At 39.5% G+C, this 19,953-nt stretch overlaps 1 protein-coding gene across 4 annotated transcripts; it reads left to right on the top strand.

Annotated features, from left to right (window-relative positions):
- Positions 1-160: 160 nt before the first annotated feature.
- copz2 (COPI coat complex subunit zeta 2) lies at positions 161-14,150 on the top strand. 4 transcript variants are annotated; one of them, XM_053443151.1, is made up of 10 exons: positions 161-313; positions 3,871-3,939; positions 4,561-4,645; positions 6,032-6,123; positions 6,873-6,928; positions 8,205-8,282; positions 8,498-8,549; positions 9,526-9,564; positions 11,090-11,122; positions 12,993-14,150. In XM_053443151.1, exons 1-10 carry the CDS (start codon positions 296-298, stop codon positions 13,038-13,040), a joined length of 570 nt encoding a protein of 189 aa, XP_053299126.1. In that variant the 5' UTR covers positions 161-295; the 3' UTR covers positions 13,041-14,150. The 4 variants fall into 4 exon arrangements, with proteins under 4 accessions (XP_053299126.1, XP_053299128.1, XP_053299125.1 ...); XM_053443153.1 differs by lacking the exon at positions 11,090-11,122 and having other exon boundaries at positions 162-313; XM_053443150.1 differs by lacking the exon at positions 161-313 and having other exon boundaries at positions 3,832-3,939.
- The last annotated feature ends 5,803 nt before the right edge of the window (positions 14,151-19,953 follow it).

Below are 19,953 nucleotides of genomic sequence, written 5' to 3'. Positions count from 1 at the left end.
GCTTCAGTTTGTTTGCCCAGCCCCCAACACTGCGTCCCCCAAATAGATTGTATGACCAGCCGTCTCAGCTGAACACCATGTCGCCCCTGAGGAAGCAGTGACTTTTATTGTGAAATGCCAGAGAGCCCGAGGAGCAGGAGGAGGAAGAGGAGGAAGAGTGTCGGGAGCGCGCTCGGCTGCACACTCCGTCCCGTGCTGCTCTCCGGTTGGCTGCTGTGTTCGCGGGAGCGCTGGCAGCAGGGATCTCGGAGTGACAGTCAGAGCTTCCACGTCAACACAGCGAGCAGCGGCGGCGATGGAGTCCTCGTCTCTGGTGAGCCTCTCGTCTCCGAGCCCGGGGAGCTTTGCTTTGCCGGGACGGAGGGGTGTCATGTCGGCGTCCCTGTGTGTGTCTGTGTGTAAATATACGCGTGTACATGTGAACTGTTTGTGTGAGAGTGCGGGACATTTGTTGCATCGTGACAGTTTCGGTGGCGAGCGACACATCGGGGAAAAAGAGGGGAGGTGGCTCAGCTGCAGGTTGTTTATATACACAAGGTTTGATTTATGCTCATCGTTCATGTGAGTGGGATCCTCAGTGATCCACTGTGGACGCTCAGGCCTGATGTGACACACAGACACACACACACACACACAAAAACACACACACACATCTTGATTTCATTCTGAGTGTAAAGATACTACAGGTTGTCTGTGCTGGTTACACTGCGACAACTTATTTAGTTAGTTAACTCCACTACAACAGACTGGCTGCCACAAGTGGGTAACTGGCACAGCTGTTACACACAACACAACACACAACACACACACACACACTGAGAGAGAGAGAATCCCGTGCAGAGCTCAACAGGACGGCACATAAGCCAAAGCTCCAGATCCTGCAGGGATCACTTGTAGACAGACACCGGTGAGGAGACACGGTCGTGTGTGTGTTTGTGCGTGTGCGTGTGTGTGGTTAAAGCAGGTCTGTGTGTTTAAATGTCTGCTTGTGTTGAGCATGTGTGTCCACAGATCAGTTGACGTGTAGAGCAGAGTACGTGCCACGTCCACCATTCTCTCTCTCTCTCTCTCTCTCTCTCTCTCTCTCTCTCTCTCTCTCTCTCTCTCTCTCTCTCTCTCTCATATATTTGCCTTGCGCACCATTTCTCTCAGCCTGGTTTGTATTTCCATGTCGTTTTTTCCTTAAAGATTTGAATACATAACTTAACCTCATGAATTCATATGATGTAACATTCACTCCAGTGTACTTTTTACTTGAGTGTATTAGGTATTAGGTACTGATACTACAGTTTAAAAGTTATCACATAGTATTTTTGCATGGGCCTTCACGGTTAATGAGATGGAGCTTATTTGAATTACTTTATTGTCTGTTCAAAGATTATTTCTTCACAGTTATATTTTATCAGCTCATTGTGTGTTTTGAATGAAAAATGTATTCAGCAAAGTAATTTGTAAGTTTAGTTGAGTTGAAGTATAAAACTAAATGAACTGCACAAGTATCCAATGTGCTTTGCTTTCCACCACTGACATTTTCCTGACTGTATAATAATATAACACTGTTAAAGGAGCCGTAATGTGCTTAATGAGCTACTCAGATCAAAACCAACTTTGTTTTAGAAGGTTCACCTTCACCCTCATATCACTTTTGTTTCCCAGGTAGAAGTGAAGATTGACACAAGTGTGTAATCTTCAATCAATATAAGACCACAGTTAGCTTAGAATTTTTTTTGCTAATTGTTAAAAGTAAGGAGTTTCTTAAGTATACAGTATCAGCCCCTTTAAATTCAACTTTCAGTGATGTGTTTTTTTTTGTATGGAACCTAAAAAAGAGTCTGAAAATCGAATGTCATATTTATTATAGAGGTCATGAAACAACCCGCAGTCACTGCCAGTAATTCTGTATTATTACAGCATCTACATGGCTAGAATGTCTCGTATGTACAGTGTATCATGCCAATAATGTGGTCAAAATGAAAAAGTAAATGAAAAAAGCAGTCTAGAAATACAGCCAAGGCCAAATTGTATGAGGCTGCAATCTTTTATGTATTTTTTCTTATTACGGGGAACAGACTCCAGACTGCTAAGCCAGTCTTCTGGTATAGTCTGAATCCATGACTTATTTATACACGCACGTCTGACAAAATCTGTCATATGTTTTAACCAAACAGACAGGAAATTAGCTTTCATGTTGATGCAGACTGACTTACAATACTTTGTGAAATCAACCCTCTCCCTTTGCAGTAGACATTTAGTTGGTATATTTGCTGTGAAACAGATGCCATGGTGTGTTTGTTATAATCTAATGTACAGAGCTGCTCCCCCAGAATCAGCAGGTGGTTGTGCTGGCAGTTTACAAATAACAATATATTTTCATCTTTGTCTTGTTAATGTTTGGTGCATGTTAAGTGTCATTATTTCCAACAGGTTTGATCACACAAACTCTCATTCTCACAAAATCATTGTTACCTTCCTACTTCTACGAGGCTGGTGGAACGTATTGATGAATCTAGTTTGCTAACATACAAAGCAGTTAGAGTGAAATATGACTGACACTTAATTTAAATTATGTTTAACAAATAGAAAACGTTATTGTCCACTCATAGGAGAAAATAGTACAACTGCCCCCTTGAAGGTGAAGGTTTGATTTATCAATTGATGACTCTATGATGTTTGTGTACTGGATTTGTGTGCAGACTCTATGGTTCAGTTGGAAGACTTTGTGTTCATCCTACCTGGTTTATCTGCAGTGAAGCTGTTGTGCTCCCATTTGCTTTATTACTGTTTATGTGTGTGGCATATTTCCAATAAGCATGTTTGACTTCTTCATTCATGGCATGTCGGCTAGTTCTGAGGTCTGTTAAGCAATGGACACAATCTTCAGAACCTATTTGACAACTTTTCAAAAATAAAAGCTCTGTAATTAAGTTCTTCATAAACTATTGCAGCAACAAAACAACCAATGTCCCTTGACTTTGACTTAAATTTTTTAAAGAGGGAGTGACTTTAATGTTGTTAACGTGATGTAGATCTGCAACCATGACACCAATAAATGTCTGTGTTAATTGTCATGCATTTTTTGGTTATTGGTTATTTAATGTCATTGTTTAGCCTTTCTGAAGATTTTAACTATATTGCAAGAGCTTCATTAGCACATATACTTCGCCATTTGTAGTGGAATTGAAGAAATGTTCAGATTTCCCACCTTAAATGTGGCAACTTAAAAAGTGTAGCAGCTGTCCATCCATCAGCGACGCACCAGTCTTAAGTCAACCTGAATGATGACAGAAAATGGAAATGAATATACTTCACCATTAATAAATGAATACATTTCCTACTTTCTTAAACAAAGCTCTTAAATACATCTTCCTTTCAAGTTCAGTTTAAATACAGGTAATCCTCTGATAATATTGGAGTCTGGATGTTGTAAGTTTCTGGTCTAAGTTCTGTGATACACTCTGACTGTGAATCTATGCTAGTCAGTGCATAACAGAACTTTGACCCGGGTCTAAAACACTTCGCAAGGACGTACTACAGACGGATGGAGGAATGAATAAATGAGTGCAAGAGAATGGAAACGTGAAACCATCTTGAACTAAAACCAGAAGCATAACAATATGGAAGAAACTGCAGTCTGGTGTTAAGTGTATAAACTGGTTGGATTGGGGAGCGTATTGTCTGATGTGTGGCCCAGAGTGAATCAAAGCAGGGTGGAGCTGGGAAATCAGAGGTTATCTGGAAAATATAGGTTGATACGCCACTCTGACCAGGTGTTTGAGGACTGGCTGACTGTGGCATTATGTCCTAGATATCTGCCTGAAGTGACTCAGCAAAGCTGAAATATTTAAGATGGTCTGTCTTTTATTATTGCAGGAACCTACCCTCTACACAGTGAAAGCTGTTTTCATTCTTGACAATGATGGCAACAGACTTCTGTCAAAGGTAAGGTATAAAGGGCCATACCAGTGAACTCAAACACTTTCGCCCCTTTACTGCAAATTACCAAAATGATATGTCGTGAATGCTGAATAGTGTAGACTCTGATTGGCTGGAAGGTGTGGATACAATTGTGATCACCTGACACTCAAGGCATTGCTATTTCTTTACCATTCTAAATTGATGAACTTGTATTAATAATGGGCCTCATTCATCAACCGTTCTTATGAAGAAATCTTTTCTTAAAATTACAGTTTTTATGAAGATTTTAACATCCAACAATGTTTTCTTAACTGGGGATTTTTTCTAATTTAAGAACAGAATCTATGCTCACTTCAAAGTACTCTAATGCACACTTGACAAATGACATGCTCGTGCAATTTATCATATAATTTATCATATTTTTCTTTTTTAATAGTTTACAGTTAATCTCAAGAAAGAAATGCATCACTTAAAAATGGAACTTAAACATTATGACTTAAAATTACAAATATCGCCGGTATGGTCCCTACTAAATTTAGAGGATTGCTCACACATCCTTGCAGTGCCATGTACTTGTAGCCCTATAGGTTTGGAAACACTTAAAAGGAGCCAGAGTAACTTTACTCCTTTATGTTTCTGTTCCAGTATTATGACCCTGAGCTCTACCCCTCCATGAAAGAGCAGAGGAGCTTCGAGAAGAACATTTTCAACAAGACACACAAAGCAGACAGTAAGCTCCTCTCTGTGGTTTTCTGTTTCGGTGTCACAGGACACAACCATCCATCAAAACTGTTCTCGGTGCATGGGGGGGGATTTCCTTCTTTAGAAATCAATCAACAAGCAAATAATCAATGGCAATTAAAATAAAGTGAAAATAATGGCAGATCTGGCAGTTGTATGTTTTGTACCTATAGTTTTGAACTGAAAGGGGGAAATGTATTGTGATTATCATTAATTATCTGTCTTGAACTTGAATTGATGTTTCTTAAGAATAGAGGGGAGTTGATAAAAAGTTATGTTGTTAGACCCAGTTGTTCCTGATCTCTGATCTTAAATATAACCACATGCAGACTTTGGATAATATGTTATGCAAGAGCCTGTGAGTAATTGAAAAATTCAAAGCCCTCATACTCAGGCTATTTGTTTTAGACTTTAGCCATTGCTTTAATTGCATATACATTACTTAATTAAAAAGCAGTTCATGAATAATTCCACATTTGAGAATAAATAAACAACCTGTGTAGCTGAGGCCAGCCTCTCCATCAGGTTAATAGACCCAGAAGAACGCAAACCAGCCACCGACAATGTCATCCCAGCCCAAACCCAGTCACATTAGGCCCATGGTCCTCAAGATAGGGGATTGTTTGCATCTATGCAACTATATTACAACTAGCGAGCTAAAAAAGAAATGCAAAAATTGACAGAGTAGAGGAATAACTGTTTTGCCATTTTTCCTTTTGAAACCGGGCCTGATTAGAATATTTAACACTGACACTCACACACATTTCATCATCTGCTTCCATTAAACCAAGCACAAGCCACTTAGGATCTAGGCCATATTTGGTCATGCCCTATTGATGGAGGTGTTAGCACCGTTCTTGAAAATCTACAGATATAGAGCCTTTGGACTTTCTATTGTAATTTGTCTTTATATAACCTTTAAACCAAAATCACATTCATTTATCTGTTCAGAGAAACCACACACTTTCTGAGGTTTTTGCGTGCCAAGGTGAAGTGGGATTTTCATTTTCTCCAAGCTGATACCTGAGTCTTTACCCCAGGCCTCTTTATCACCAACCCACTATATCCCTCCTTTTGTCCAAAATTCCTTCTTCATTTTAGCTTTTCTCCTCTTTCTTCTAAACCTGTCACACTATATCCCCTCTCTCTCCCCCCATCTCATCCTCCCTTTGTTTTGTTCTTCTGTGTGTGGCATTTCTTCACTCCCTGTTTTCTCTCTCCTTTCCTTGTCTTCTTCTCTCTCTCTCTCTTCTCTTCTTTTCTTTCCTTTCCAACTCAGTGTTTTTCTCTCAATTACATCTTCTTCCTTAGTAAAAACAGAGGTTTGGGTCTTTCCTTTCATCCCTAACCCATCCTTATCTCCTTCTCTTTATAGATGAGATAGCTTTCCTGGAGGGGATGACCATTGTCTATAAAGGCAGTATAGACCTCTTCTTCTATGTGGTGGGAAGTGCTCAGGAGAATGAGGTAGGGTTAGCTTTGCTCTCTCATTGCAACAATGAAGTTTTTTTCAGAAAAATAATTATGATCTGAGACACTCTCAGAGGATGTATCATATCACTACACTATATATATATATATATATATATATATATATCATGATCATTTTTGAAGGTGCCATTTTCTGACCACTCTTCTGAGAGATTTTCTCCGGACCTTTGTGATCCTGAAAATGTTCTCTCCACCACGACATCAGGGGGACTTCCTGCTAATTTATGAGCCTGACACTGATGTTATACATACTGAAGCTGAGAGAGAGGATTTCAGTTTTCAGCATAAAAAAAGGAAAATAAAGAAGCTCTGATAACCCACTTTATGCTAACCGATTTGTATCATAGCAGAGAGACAAAGTTAGCAAGTGGCTATTGTGGAGTATATAGCAGCTTAAGCTCTTTTCACAGGAGTTGGTGGGAAACTAAATAGAGCTAAAAAGAGAACTTGTACTTTAACTAATGTTCATTAAGATAACATGATATGCTATTATTGCTCTAGGTCTGTTGCATGTGTATATAGAGCTTTTTAGGTTTTTGTGTTAAAGGGAATGCAGCTGTTGTTTTTTAGTTTGTTCAGCTAACCCCATTTTCTTAACAGGCAAAAATGTGGTGGCAAACAGGTTTAACTTGATTGAATTCTGCCCCCAAGTGGCCATAAAAAAAACTCATGGAGGCAGCTTCATAGTCAACATTTTTACAAATCTTCCTTTTCCCCCTCTGTAGCTGATGCTGATGTCAGTGCTGAACTGCCTGTTTGACTCCCTCACTCACATCCTCAGGTACGTTCCCTCAGAAAAACCTTAAAAGAAATCCACCTCCTAACACAGAAATTCACAATGTTTGATATCCAGAATAGTTCTGACAGCGACCCTCAGTGCTCACCAATGCATTGTCCTTTCGAGATATTAGAGCTTTTATCCTGCGTGTAGCCTCGGCACCATCAGTGCTCATGGTAGTCCACGTACTCCTCCACACTAACACTGCCAGAGCCCCTCTCAGAGAAATAACAAGTCTTCGTGTTGAGACGGCTGTGAAATTCAACACTGGGATCGCTCAATGCGACATTAACAGCCAAAGCGTGGCTGATGTGGTTGCTATGGGAACCGATGCTGTAGCAATGCAGAGTGCGAGCGATGGAGACAATCAGTGATTATATTATCTGAGAGTAGGAAAGGTGACAGAATAATGATGACAATAAGAAGATGTAAGTGTTACAATATAAAATCTATGAAGTCGAACTTCATTTTAAGTATCAATTGTAAATGCAATTGTTTTATCATCATACTGGCCAGGTAATACCAACTAGCTAATAGCCAATGTAGCTACAGGGAAATTGGGGTTATAACATGTATTTGTTTGTGCTGCAAATTAAAGTGAATCGAGAAATCCAACCACTTCATCAGGTTTTATGAAAGCCAGTATTTTGTATTCAGTGATGGTTTGATTATCAAAGAGGACATGTGAGTGTGGGGCACCTGGTGCTGTTAAAATTCATATTTGAAAGAATTGAGAGCTGATATAATTATTTATAGTGATATTTTATTTTATTTTATTAAGAAGATGAGAAACTATACAAAATATATTGACTAAAGAACAAAGGAAGCAAAGAAAACAAACACAAATGCCCTGGTTCCAGGCAACGACTGGATTATAGGATCTAATTTGCCGTGAAAGAGAAAAGAGAGGGAGATGAGAGGCTTTCAACGCATGGCAACCCAGAACATATGCAGATTGCTACTAATTGCTGGGACAAAGAATACAAGTAGGGTAACAAGCAATGTTAATAATTACTTTTAGTTCTGAGGTATTATTTATAAAGGCTGGCTGTTTCCCCTGTTTCTGGTGTTCATGCTTAACAAGACTAACCATCTATGACTCCAGCTTTGTAATTAAAGGGTAGAACCGCGGTGCCCAAAATGTCTAACTGTTCTAAGTCAACATCATATGAGAAATAGCAGTTTAGAAGAATACTGAACTAGAGGTGAAAACATAATGATACTCATCGGGATGCAGACGGTTGTAGATGTGACTAATTGATCTGTTTTTTATCTGCAGGAAAAATGTGGAGCGGAGATGTTTGCTTGATAACATGGAAGGAGTGTTCCTAGTTGTGGATGAAATTATTGATGGAGGGTAAGAGAAAATGTTTATGTGTTGTTACCGTCTTCAACACATATGCTCTTCAAAAACATTGTGACAATTTACCGTGTGTTCAAACTAGCCAACGTGTAAGCTAAGCTTGGATTTGTTTTTTATCATAATTGATCAGTTGATAATTTTTATAAATATTTGATCAGTTAATGTAATTCTACCTCTGGGTCTGATTGGCTGCTTAATCTTTTTTCCAGGGTGATTCTAGAGAGTGACCCCCAACAGGTTCTACAGAAGGTCAACTACAGGGTAAGAAGACTATGAATTATTCTGACCTACCTGTCATATTCGTTGACTTATTTATGTAAATCAATGCAAAATCAAATAAAAAAGATTAGGACGAATTATTATATTATAAAAAACACCAGAGCAGACTACATTAAGACTCATATTGTAGCGTTTCTCTTTGGCTTCTTGCCTCCTCTTACCTGCTTTACCTTTCTCTCTCTCCTTCTCCCTGTCTTTTGTTCTGATTGGTGTCAGCTAATGTCAGAGCCAGCCTATGGCTTCGTCCTGTTTGATTACATCACTGGTAACCTAGAGGGACAGACAGACAAGAGCCAGCTGCTGTAGACAGACAGACAGAGGGTGAGAGAGAGATAGAGAGGGAGAGAGAGAGAGAGTCAAAGAGAAGGATAGTGAAGTGAAGTGAGTGCATGAATGAATGAGAGTGCGTCAGACACAGGGGAGAGACCAAGGAGGGATGGGCGAGACAGATGAGGTAAATGCATGGTGAGAAAGCATGAAGACTAACAGAGGGGTGCAAAAAAAACAGGCTGGCGACAGGACTTTGTATATTAAAACATTTACCAGCAGGTGGTGCAAGAGGAAAAGTTCAGAGAGCACAACATTCCCCAGGTCCTATCCTCTGGGGACAAGGAATACATGAACATTTAATGGAAATATATTTAAATTAGATATTTGAGTTTGTGGATCGACAGAGAGAACAACATTGTTAACTCTTGAACCACCTCACATAAATTGTTTAAAATTCTAAGCTTCTAATATGAGTAGTGATTGGCTACTAACCAGCACACTTAATATCACTGACTTACAGTATTTAATGTTGTTTGCGCATTTATGCTAGGGTTTTGTGTTTGTTTGTTTGTGTGTGTGTGTGTGTGTGTGTTTGTGTGTGTGTGTTTGTGTCTGCATAAAGTAGTTTGCATTCTGTACGGTTTTTGCATTTCTTCTGTACACCCAACAATGATATTGTGTTTTGCAGGCGGATGAGAACCCATTATCTGAACACAGCGTTGCTCAGGTAATACACGCACACGCAAACCTTTACTTTACACACTCGCAACAATGAACGAACTAGGAGTGGACTACTTTTTCCCGTAGCTATAAAGGTCTTATTAGCACTTTTCTGCAAAGCAACTTAAAGTGATAGTTCACCGTGAAATTATTAATGCACTTATTATTTTATCCTATTTTCAGGGGTAAACAGTGTTGCAGCCAAATCTAATACAGTTGAAGTAACTGGGGACTCCTTGTAATGTAAAAAAAAAAACGAAAAACGCCTCCATTCTGCTCCTGTGGTGTCATCCAAATGTCCTTAAACCCTGACATTCAAATTGAAAATTGATGTTATTAGCCCAATGTCCTCTGATATCGCACACACACCGCACAAGATCGCGCCTCTTTGCTCTCAAGGGTCACATGAAGACATCTCCGATACTCAGCAGTAACTGCAGCTATGCAGTGATGCTAGCGGAAGTAGCGATGCTACTGCGCGCAACGTTGGGACTATAAACGCGGTTCCAGAGGAGGATAACAGTGGACATTGAGGCAAAAACATGGTGTAAATTACAGCATGGATTGGATTTGGCTGAAACGTTGTTTACCCTTGAAACTCCCTTTAACTGTGGACCATGTCTTCAGATTGTGTTTGTGTTGAGCCATTTGAATGCCATGAGGAGCTCCTATGGCCGATCAAACTTGTGTTTACTCTGTGTGTACTTAGTGTAGACCAGAGGATAAAAGACAAAAGTAGAAATGAATGAAATAATTGGGCAGGAGTCCTTTAAAAAATTTGACATGCAAACCCCTCAATGCCTCAGCAGATGCACATGTGAACTCACCCTGTGGTTGCATACACTGCATGTTTGCTTCACTACGGCCCAGCTTCTCACATCTGCCTCCCGTGATGATATTAGGTCATAGGACGAGGGACCTTAACTCTCACATGCTCTAACAAATTTAAAGAAACAGACGAACGGAGCTGTTCTCACACAGAATAATTAGAAGCAGTTCAACATCTGTCTGCACATTAGCCAGGCTGCATGCTAACGCTGTAGCTCACCATGCATGTTAAGATAGCAACCAGCATGGCTTCATTTGCAAAGCACTGTACAGCACTAATTGGCTCAATAGTTAATTAACTAATTGATGGCTTAATGAATAAATGGTTTTGTTAACAGTCTCTCAAGCAGAGTTGCTCTCTCAGTACTGGACAGATATTGAAGTGCTTCACAGATTACTCTTCTGCCAAAACACATGAATTTACTCTGGATCTAGTACTAGTCATGCTTGAATTCAAATGTTTTTCTGATGTCTGCTTATGCGCAAGGATGTGCATGTGCATGTGCATGGGTGCATGGGGGTGTGTGGTGTGTGTGTGTGTGTGTGTGTGTGTGTGTGTGTGTGTGTGTGTGTGTGTGTGTGTGTGTGTGTGTGTGTGTGTGTGTGTGTGTGTGTGTGTGTGTGTGTGTGTGTGTGTGTGTGTGTGTGTGTGTGTGTGCTCAAGCTTCTAAGCCTCTCTTTATCTGTTGCTTGAACCCTCACAGCACATAACAGAGAAACTGGCCTTGACCTCTAACGTAAGTTTCTACTAACATCCCCACACTACACTTCAAAACTTGTCTATTGTAGTACAAGCATGAAATTACTCTGGACGCTGCAGTGCCTGTCAAAGCCTTTTGAAGGCTGGGGGAATTTGTTCAGCTTTTCATTTAGTCCATATGTAGGTAAACATGTGATGACTTTTGTGGCAGATTTGCAACAATAAGGAAGCAGACTGAGAAACACTGCAAAGTATAACACGACAGACCATGTGCAGCTCCACACAGGGGCTATGATATCTATCATGTCATATGTACCAATGATACGGTCTCAGAGGTGTAGTTGTGTTTTTTCTGTACACTCACCTCTGTGTAGTTCCTTATATCCACTTGAAATATACTCAAATGTCATATTATATCTTTAACTTACTAGACTGACAGTAACATACTGAATTTCTTTTAGTGATGCATTATTGTGTAAGTAGAAATTTACTTTTCGAACAGGAGCTTAAAGTAATTTTACAGTACGTCATATTTTATAAAATGTTCCTGTATGTATGGAAAATCTAAATCTGTAAAGTAACTCCAAAGCTGTCAAGTAATGCGAACATTACAATATACTGTTGTGAAAAGATGAAGCACCAAGAAATGAAAAGTAACTTTATTAATTTCAGACCCTCTGAACAAGCAAGTAGTTTTATCCTCATTCATCCTCTTTGGTAATTTGATAACTCCACAAAGGCCTGACACTCCACTTATGAACTACATTAATAAATTCAATACACCCAGATTTTTGTTTGGGATCTTCAACCAATTGCTCACACTCATATATATCAGTCCTGTAAAGATGCCTGATTTTGTAAAACATCGTATCTCACAATGTTAAAGAAAGAGGAAATCCCTTTTCTTTCCTTCTGGTCCTGACCCATCCTCCATCCCTCCACCAAGTTCCTTAGTAATACATCCAGGAGGTTCTGCATAATCCTGCTAACTAAGTGACAGACAGCCAAACAAACAAACAAACATACAAACAATCAAACAATCAACGTATGTAATAGAAAACAACATAATGTAGAACTGTAGGAAGCCTCAGACCTCAGCACTGCACACATGCGCTGCAGTCAGGCAGAAGAGCCTGTTACCTGAGCTCCAGGCGCCCCCTGCAGTCAGGATGAGGAGGCAGCAACAACCTTAGTGCTGGAAAGTCTTGGAATGAGGACTGAACCCACAGTGGAAACAATGCTGCTGATTCAAATAAATAAATTAACCCTTAATACAATTTCTATTCTGGTAAAGTTAATTTATTATTTAAGTATTACAGTAATCGTAACTCATGACTGAAAAAGGATGCATTTTTATAGTAATTAATCCGATCATATGCAGGCCTGTGTGTTAAGATGATGATTCATTCATTGTTCATTCAAGTTTTTTTTTATTATGATCAGTAATTGATACCCTTTTCTTTGTTTGTAAAGTATCAACATGTTACTATCATACCATCTACTACGTGTCTGACCTCTAGTGTTTGAGTAGCTGTACTGCAACACTTCATAGAAATCACTGCACTGACCCCAAACATACATTTTATCTTCAACATGAATAAAACAAACTTTTATACAGCATGCATTGTAGTCCATAATGTATCAAAAGGTGTTTTCAAGCTGCTTTCTTTCCTGTTGATCCTTAACCAAACTAGTGAATGCAGATCAATGAGATTTTCTCTTCTAATTCTGCAAACAGTCATGTCAATCACACAGTATTCAAAAACATGTTCCTCAGTGAATGCTTTTCTAGTTGATATTTTAATGTATTATGTTTCATTTTGATTGGGGGTTATGTATTGTTCATGTGTTATATTGTACTACCGTGCTCTGTTATATAACATTTTGTTCTTGCTTCGTGTCTCTAGGTTCTGCAGTCAGCCAAGGAGCAGATCAAATGGTCTATACTGAAATGACCTGGACCAGACAAATTTAGGATTCAGATGAATTGTCCTTGAGAATGTTTCTTGTCCCAAAGCTATTTTTGTAGTAACAGAGTAAAGGGAAGCTCATCACGAGCCTGTTGGGTAGTAGGCTGCTTTATATAAAAATTAACCAGTGCACTGGCATTTTGTTACATTGTGGGTGGTTAATGTAGTAGGTTTGGGATCGATCGTTGTCTATACACACGTGGAGAGATGTTATTTACATTTATACACGCTAAATGAATCCACGCTCTTCACTCTTAAGTGTCTCAGTAATTTAAAGTAGAGTCTTTCCGGGCGCTCTGCTGAAAACCGGGCAGCTGTCAAAAACAAATCGAGAATACTGGAAGCTTTGTTTATTGCTTTTATTTTGGTGGAGCAGGATCTTCCAGTCTTAATCAATTACATGTTTGCATGTTGTTGATTTGCAAACATTTTCAGATTACACATCTCTAGCTCCAAAATGTTACATGTCCAAATGATCATGGAACACTTTTGTTACCAGCATCTACATAAACGACATAAGGCTGCGTCCTGTGAATTGTTACTGTTTGGGAGTCAGTATTTGATCTAAAGATTTAAATAAGGAAGGCTAATCTGGGAAAAAAAAAGTAACACACCACAATGTTAAATTATGCACCCTGACATGATTTGTGCACTAAACTGCTCAGTTTAATAAAGATGCAGATGTTCTGACTTTGTGAAGGCTCCTTAAACAGCATTACTGATTTGTAAAGTTTATTTAAAGACTGTAAATGAATGTAAAGATAATAACACTAAAAAAATGACATTATGTGTTGGAGGCAGTATGTTACTGTTGCACTGTCAGAAACTTTATTAAAACTTCCCTTTGAATAGAATTCCCACATGAAGATAAGTTCATATCTGCACATATAATGGATTTTATAATAAAAGGGACCTAAAACGGATGTATGTTTTAAGTCAAAAAGTATTATAGATATTAAATATATGAGTTGGTAAAAAGAAGAAATAGCCAAAGACAAAGTCATAATTTTGTTTACATTGGTATTAAAAGAAGCTGTTATTTTGTTAAGCTAATATTTGTGAGGCTGATAATAAAACTGTGGTCGTTTCAAACTGTTTTTGACTCCAACTTAATTTTATGCTTTTTTCTTCTTTTCTTAATCCAATATGCCCAAAAACATGTCAAAGCCAATGGTTGCTTCTGGTTACCTAAGGGAAATGAATGTCTGATCTAGAAAGATAAGCAGCAGAGTAAATGACGACCAGTCTCTGTTGGTTGAGCACGAGGCTCTTAATTTCAGGGTGGGTTGAGGATTTTTGATTGATACACTCTCAACAACTAAAGAATGGTATAAAATAAATCTCTTGAGACTGATATAAAGCCATTTCTTCCATTACGGCCTGTGGCTTTTTACCCAGGCTTATTAAACGAATGTTGCACATATGGCTGACATGATGCTGAAAATCATTTAACTTTTCTTTACACACATATTTAAGCTTAGTTTTGGTTACAGAATGTGAAATAATTAGATTAATTAGAGTGCAAGCAGATGGTGGAACGACATGATAGTGTAGAAACTAGACTCTGAGGCTACAAAGGTTATAGCCGACAATCTTTTATTTTCCTTGTTATTATGGCTAAAACAACAGTAGATGACCTGGTCACTTTTTGCCCACAGTTTTTGTGACAATGGTCTGAAGAATTGATTTGTGCTGTGTAAACGTCCTATGGGGAGAGTCTTTATATCACAGCCGATGAAAAAAAAGCACAGAATGAAAGAAGTATATGCAACTTAATGCCTCAGAGCTAAATTATGGATTTTAGGATGTCCATGTTTGTCAGTTGTCTGGTTGTCCATCCTGAGCGAAGTCACAACTGTGTCATTGGCATAGATGTAGAAATACAGAATGAAGAAATTTTGAAATAGAGAGATAAATAAGTTAAGCTCTGTAGAATCCATTTTAAGATTTTTATTTTATCTCCAACATTTCTTTCTTTCTTAATGTATTAGGTTATGATGAGTTATTTATCTCAGCTTTCATATATCTGTATATTTATTTTGATAACTGATGATCGGGTCAGTGTCCGGCCTCCAAAGTTGACTTCCTTCAGTGAAGAAAGGCAGCAGACAGTCTGCTAATGCAGGAGGCCATGATTGTGTGCTCAAGTGTTCAATGAATAAGCCGCCTTGGAGAGGACCAATCAAATAATGAAACGTGCCTCTGTGAGCATGGGTGACAAATATATAACCTGCGACACCTCTGATCGATAAACATGGTGAACAGCTGTCATGTTAACACGCTCACTTATCTTTCATCCACACATCACTATGGGTTAAACTGTCTTCTCAGTGAATTGGGATCAGAACGACGTTGATATGAAGTTTGGGGGAGTCACATCAGATGGTTCAGTCTCTACATCAATGGTAACCCAGCGTAACACAACTTAAAGCGGAATTCATTTTCAGTATCATAGAAGTATGTGTTGGACCAGTTGTACTCACCACCTGTTACATTACTATTACTGTTACTGTCTCTGCTCTTCCTTGCATGGCTCCCATTCATCTCTTTTTTTGTATAAATACTTTATAACAATTGATACACCTTTCCATTTATGTTAGAAACTGTCTTTTCTCATGGAAGTTGTAAATATTATTATTTTGTTGAATTGCTCTGTTACATTTGGTGTCTATTGCACCTCTGTCTGTCCTGTTTCTCTGTTTCTTCCCTGAATTTTTGTTGTTAATTTTTCTAGCGGGCAGATGATGTTACACCTGGTATGGGCTATATGATTGACTCAAAAAGTGCTCCAATCTGTTGGTTTGCAAAAACAGTGGTAGACTTCCTGAACCAGGACCATAATTGGTTTAAGAATAAATATATACTGCAGTTGAGTTAATGGAACAAAGTTTGCTTGGGTGTGGACATGTTTACATAGTAAATTGGAAATGCACAGCAGTCTACCAGGTTAAAGTTCTTAGTAACTCTCTGCAGCATTAGATAAATATTCATAATTTGTTCCAAACTGACTGTACTACACAACAATAGAAGAGTTGCCTCAGCAGCAGCATCATCGTCCTCATCTTCATCATCTTCATCATAATCATCATCCTCAACAGGTGGTTTGGTTTTCAGCAGTGCAGGTATGTGTATAAAGACAGTAAACTCAGGTTTTTATCCTCATCCTGTCTGATATGGCAGTTGTCAAATCTGAAGTCTGTGCGTGTGTGTGTGTGTGTGTGTGTGTATGAAGGGATCACTTCCTTTCATTTAGAAGTCATTACCACAGCTGAAGGAAATGATATCATGAAAGTAGACAGTTTGACGGATCACCTGTCGGACAGCACAGGCAGGACTCCTTAAAGTTTGTGTTCACAGTTGTTTCTGTTCTTTCCACTTATGTCGTCATTCGCTTGTTGACAAGAGACTCGGGCTGAATAGAGACTCCTTCTCACTGCCATGACGTGTGTGTGCCTGCTTCACTGCCTGGTTTATATACCACACTAATAGAGTCACTCTCACTACCACTGGCCGGAGGGAATTTACATACAGCCGCTGATTGGCCAGGGTTTTGACAGTGATAAATTGGCCAGCTTCTGATTGGATAATTAAGCTGTGATGCCAGTGAATGTGGGTTGGGCAAAACAGGGAGAGAGACACCAATGAGGAGAGAGAGAGAGAGAGAGAAAATGGAAGGGAGAGTGGTATAGAGTGTGTATGTAAGATAGAGAGAGAGAGTGGGCGGGATAAAAAGGATAGGCAGAGGGCAGAGCAAGAAAGAGAGAGAGAGAGAGAGAGAGAGAGAGAGAGAGAGAGAGAGAGAGAGAGAGAGAGAGAGAGAGAGAATAGTAATATGGACGGTAGAGAGACATAGAGTGTGAGTGGGAGAGAGTTAGTGGGTGGGATAAAATTGAGGGGAGAGAGAGAGAGAGAGAATGGGAACATGGAGGGGAGAGAGACATTGAGTATGAGTGTGAGAGAAAAAGTGGGTGGGATACAATTGAGGAGAGAGAGAGAGAGAGAGAGAGAGAGAGAGAGAGAGAGAGAGAGAGAGAGAGAGAGAGAGAGAGAGGCGAGAGAGGGCGAGAGAGAGAGAGAGAGAGAGGTATGTGTGTGTGTTGCTCTATCCATCTTAATTTATGAGATTTAAAAAGCTGGGTTGGATGAGTGAGAAAGGATAGATCTCTACTCAGTCTCTACACTGACGTTTTAAATTTCCATTTGGCTTCTGTCACTCAATGTTCAGGTGTTGTTTGAGCTGTGTGTCATTTTGGCTGGTCTCTGCACTGCCAAATGCTCTGCCTGCAAACCATCACCTTTAATCTGATGGGGAAATGTAATTATGTGCTTTTTCTACAGCCGGCTCCAGCTGGAAGCCTGGCTGTAAAAACTAATTAGCACCAAGAAACGCCAAGCCTCTGACACCATAAGGAGTCAGGAGGCACTGCCAACAACAGCCAGACACCGCGGCCGCCAGAAACCTCCAGGGATCTCCAGAGAGACTGAGAGCAAATCTGAAGACCCCTGGGGACCCCCAGAAGTAGCCACTATAAGTAGTAGTTTGACATTTTGGTTAATGTTCATGTTCTTGCTAAGAGTAAAATGAGATGAGATTGATAGCATTCTCATGTTTGTGCATTAAATGTAGCAGTTCGAGCAGACGATTAGCTTCAATCAGGCTTCAACCTCATGTAACTCTGCAGCAACCCCGATTGTGTATCTCACAAAACCTTCTCTTCTCTCCTTCTAAAGAGTTGAGCTCTGAAATCAAGAGAATGTCTTTAAATTCCTGTTCTTCCAGAGACCTTATACTCAAACTCCACAACCCAACTCAATCTTTCAGTTCAAAAATCATCTTAAAGATCAGGAACTTATGTCTAGAAACCTTTAAACATTCAGGGACCTAAAGAAACTTCTTGTAATGTCAAAATATGTTGAGAAACCTGTGAACAAACCTTCATAAACCTAGAATAAAACCTCTGGGTGTTTTCAGAACTGCCAGTGGAGGACCTTTCAATACTTTCAACTCCTACGACTCTCACAATGTTCAGATAGATCTAAAAACCTCGAGAAGTCCCCAACAGTCCACAGATACTTTGGAAACTTTTGAAAGTCTCCACAGAATGTTAAGATTAAGATTAAGATTAAGATGCATTTATTTATCCCAAACACATGCACAGACATGCACAGACACACTCATGAAATTGTAGGGAAATGTAACCTCTGCTTTTAACCCATCTGGTGCAGGACACACAGAGCAGTGAGCAACCATGTACGGCGCCCGGGGAGCAGATGTTGGGGGAGTAAGGTGCCTTGCTCAGGGGCACTAGACAGGGTAGGGAGAATCCGCTTGGATTTTTGGACGGATCAATCCAGGTTTGTCTTTTTGTTTTTTCTCTGTGGAGTCAAACCAGAGACAAACCAGAGACCTTTTCTGCCCATAGTCCTCACCATACTGTATAGATGGGCTGGTTTTACACTGGTTTATAATACCAGACCAGATCTGTCTAGTTTATTCAGCCTTATAGCCCCAATGAGGTTATATCACCACCACAATAAATTAAAACATGATCCGTAGAGACTTCTAGCAATCCAGAGCTGTCGGTGTGCCCAAGTGGCGTAAGGTGGGCCTCATGGACAAACTCAATCAATCCTCCCTCGGCAGTGAAAAGAGAAACGCAACACATGGCCTTTATGCTGTTCAGCAGCATGGCTCCTTTTTTAAATAAATAGACACAGAATAAATATAACCAAAGTCTTGGCTGCAGCGAAGAGAGGGGCCTCACGTCCCCATCTGGCCAAAGATCATCTGTACAAGATGAATCACTCAATATCAAAAAGCCATTTCACCTTCCCATGAAGCACACACACATCCCTGTCCAGCCTTGCACAGCTTCACATCACACTTATGATGAGTTTTAGGCTTAAATCAGGGTTAAAGAGTATATATGTTGTATCCATTAAACCTGAACCTCTAACTAAAGCCTAAATCTAAGTGTAATTTTAAATTTAAAATTTAAAATGTACCAGGCTTAGGAAATACTCATAATCTATCACTTGATCTGCTGTACTTTGTGGGACAGGTTAAACCCATGAGACAGCAAAAAATGGGATCGCACACACATGAATGCTCATTCACGGGTTATAAATGATGCCCCTGTGCTTGAGAAAACAAACTGGTTCCACGCAGGGTCTCATGCTCTGATTGGAGAAACACAAAACCAGCCGGCAGAAAAAACACACGGCCACAATTAGCAACAGGAAAACCATTTATCCCAGTGTGAAGGTAAACATGTGGAGACAAGTTAATGAAAATAGAGGGAAAGCAGAGGTGGGGCAAAAAAGCCAGAGAGCAGGGGAGGGCTTTGGATTAACTCCGTGACTTTTGGATTCTTTCACTACGACAGTAAACTGAACAAAGCACCAGGTCTGTACCCAACATTCTTAGAAAATGCAATGGTTCTGTCAAGTGATCAGCATTTACATAACAAAATAATATCATCATGAATGTTCCAAATTTGAGACATTTTCATTTGCTTTTTAGAGATTATGAAAGTTTTTTTTTGTCTCTGCTCTGCCAAATGCTCTGCCTGAAAACCATCACCTTCAAGACCGGTCAAATCTCCTGTTTACTGAATGTATCCTTGTGAATAGAATGAGCGATAACAGTTGGTTTCATATTTCTGCAGATTTGTCATGTTACAATGTAGTTCATGTTTTGACAAATGGGCACAGCCATTCATGCATTTTGGCCCATTAACCACTAGATGGTGCAAAAAAATCAGTTTACAGTCAAGGACAACAATCACTATTCTCTCTCTCTCTCTCTCTCTCTCTCTCTCTCTCACTCATTGAGAAATTCATTCATTTTACACATTAATCAGCAATCAATAATAGTGATTGTGGGTAACTATACGTG

The sequence above is a fragment of the Pleuronectes platessa genome, chromosome 16 (genome assembly GCF_947347685.1).
Source record: "Pleuronectes platessa chromosome 16, fPlePla1.1, whole genome shotgun sequence".
NCBI classification, from domain to species: domain Eukaryota; kingdom Metazoa; phylum Chordata; class Actinopteri; order Pleuronectiformes; family Pleuronectidae; genus Pleuronectes; species Pleuronectes platessa.
The sequence above is the reverse complement of the archived record's forward strand: the minus strand, read 5'-3'. Positions and strand labels throughout refer to the sequence as shown.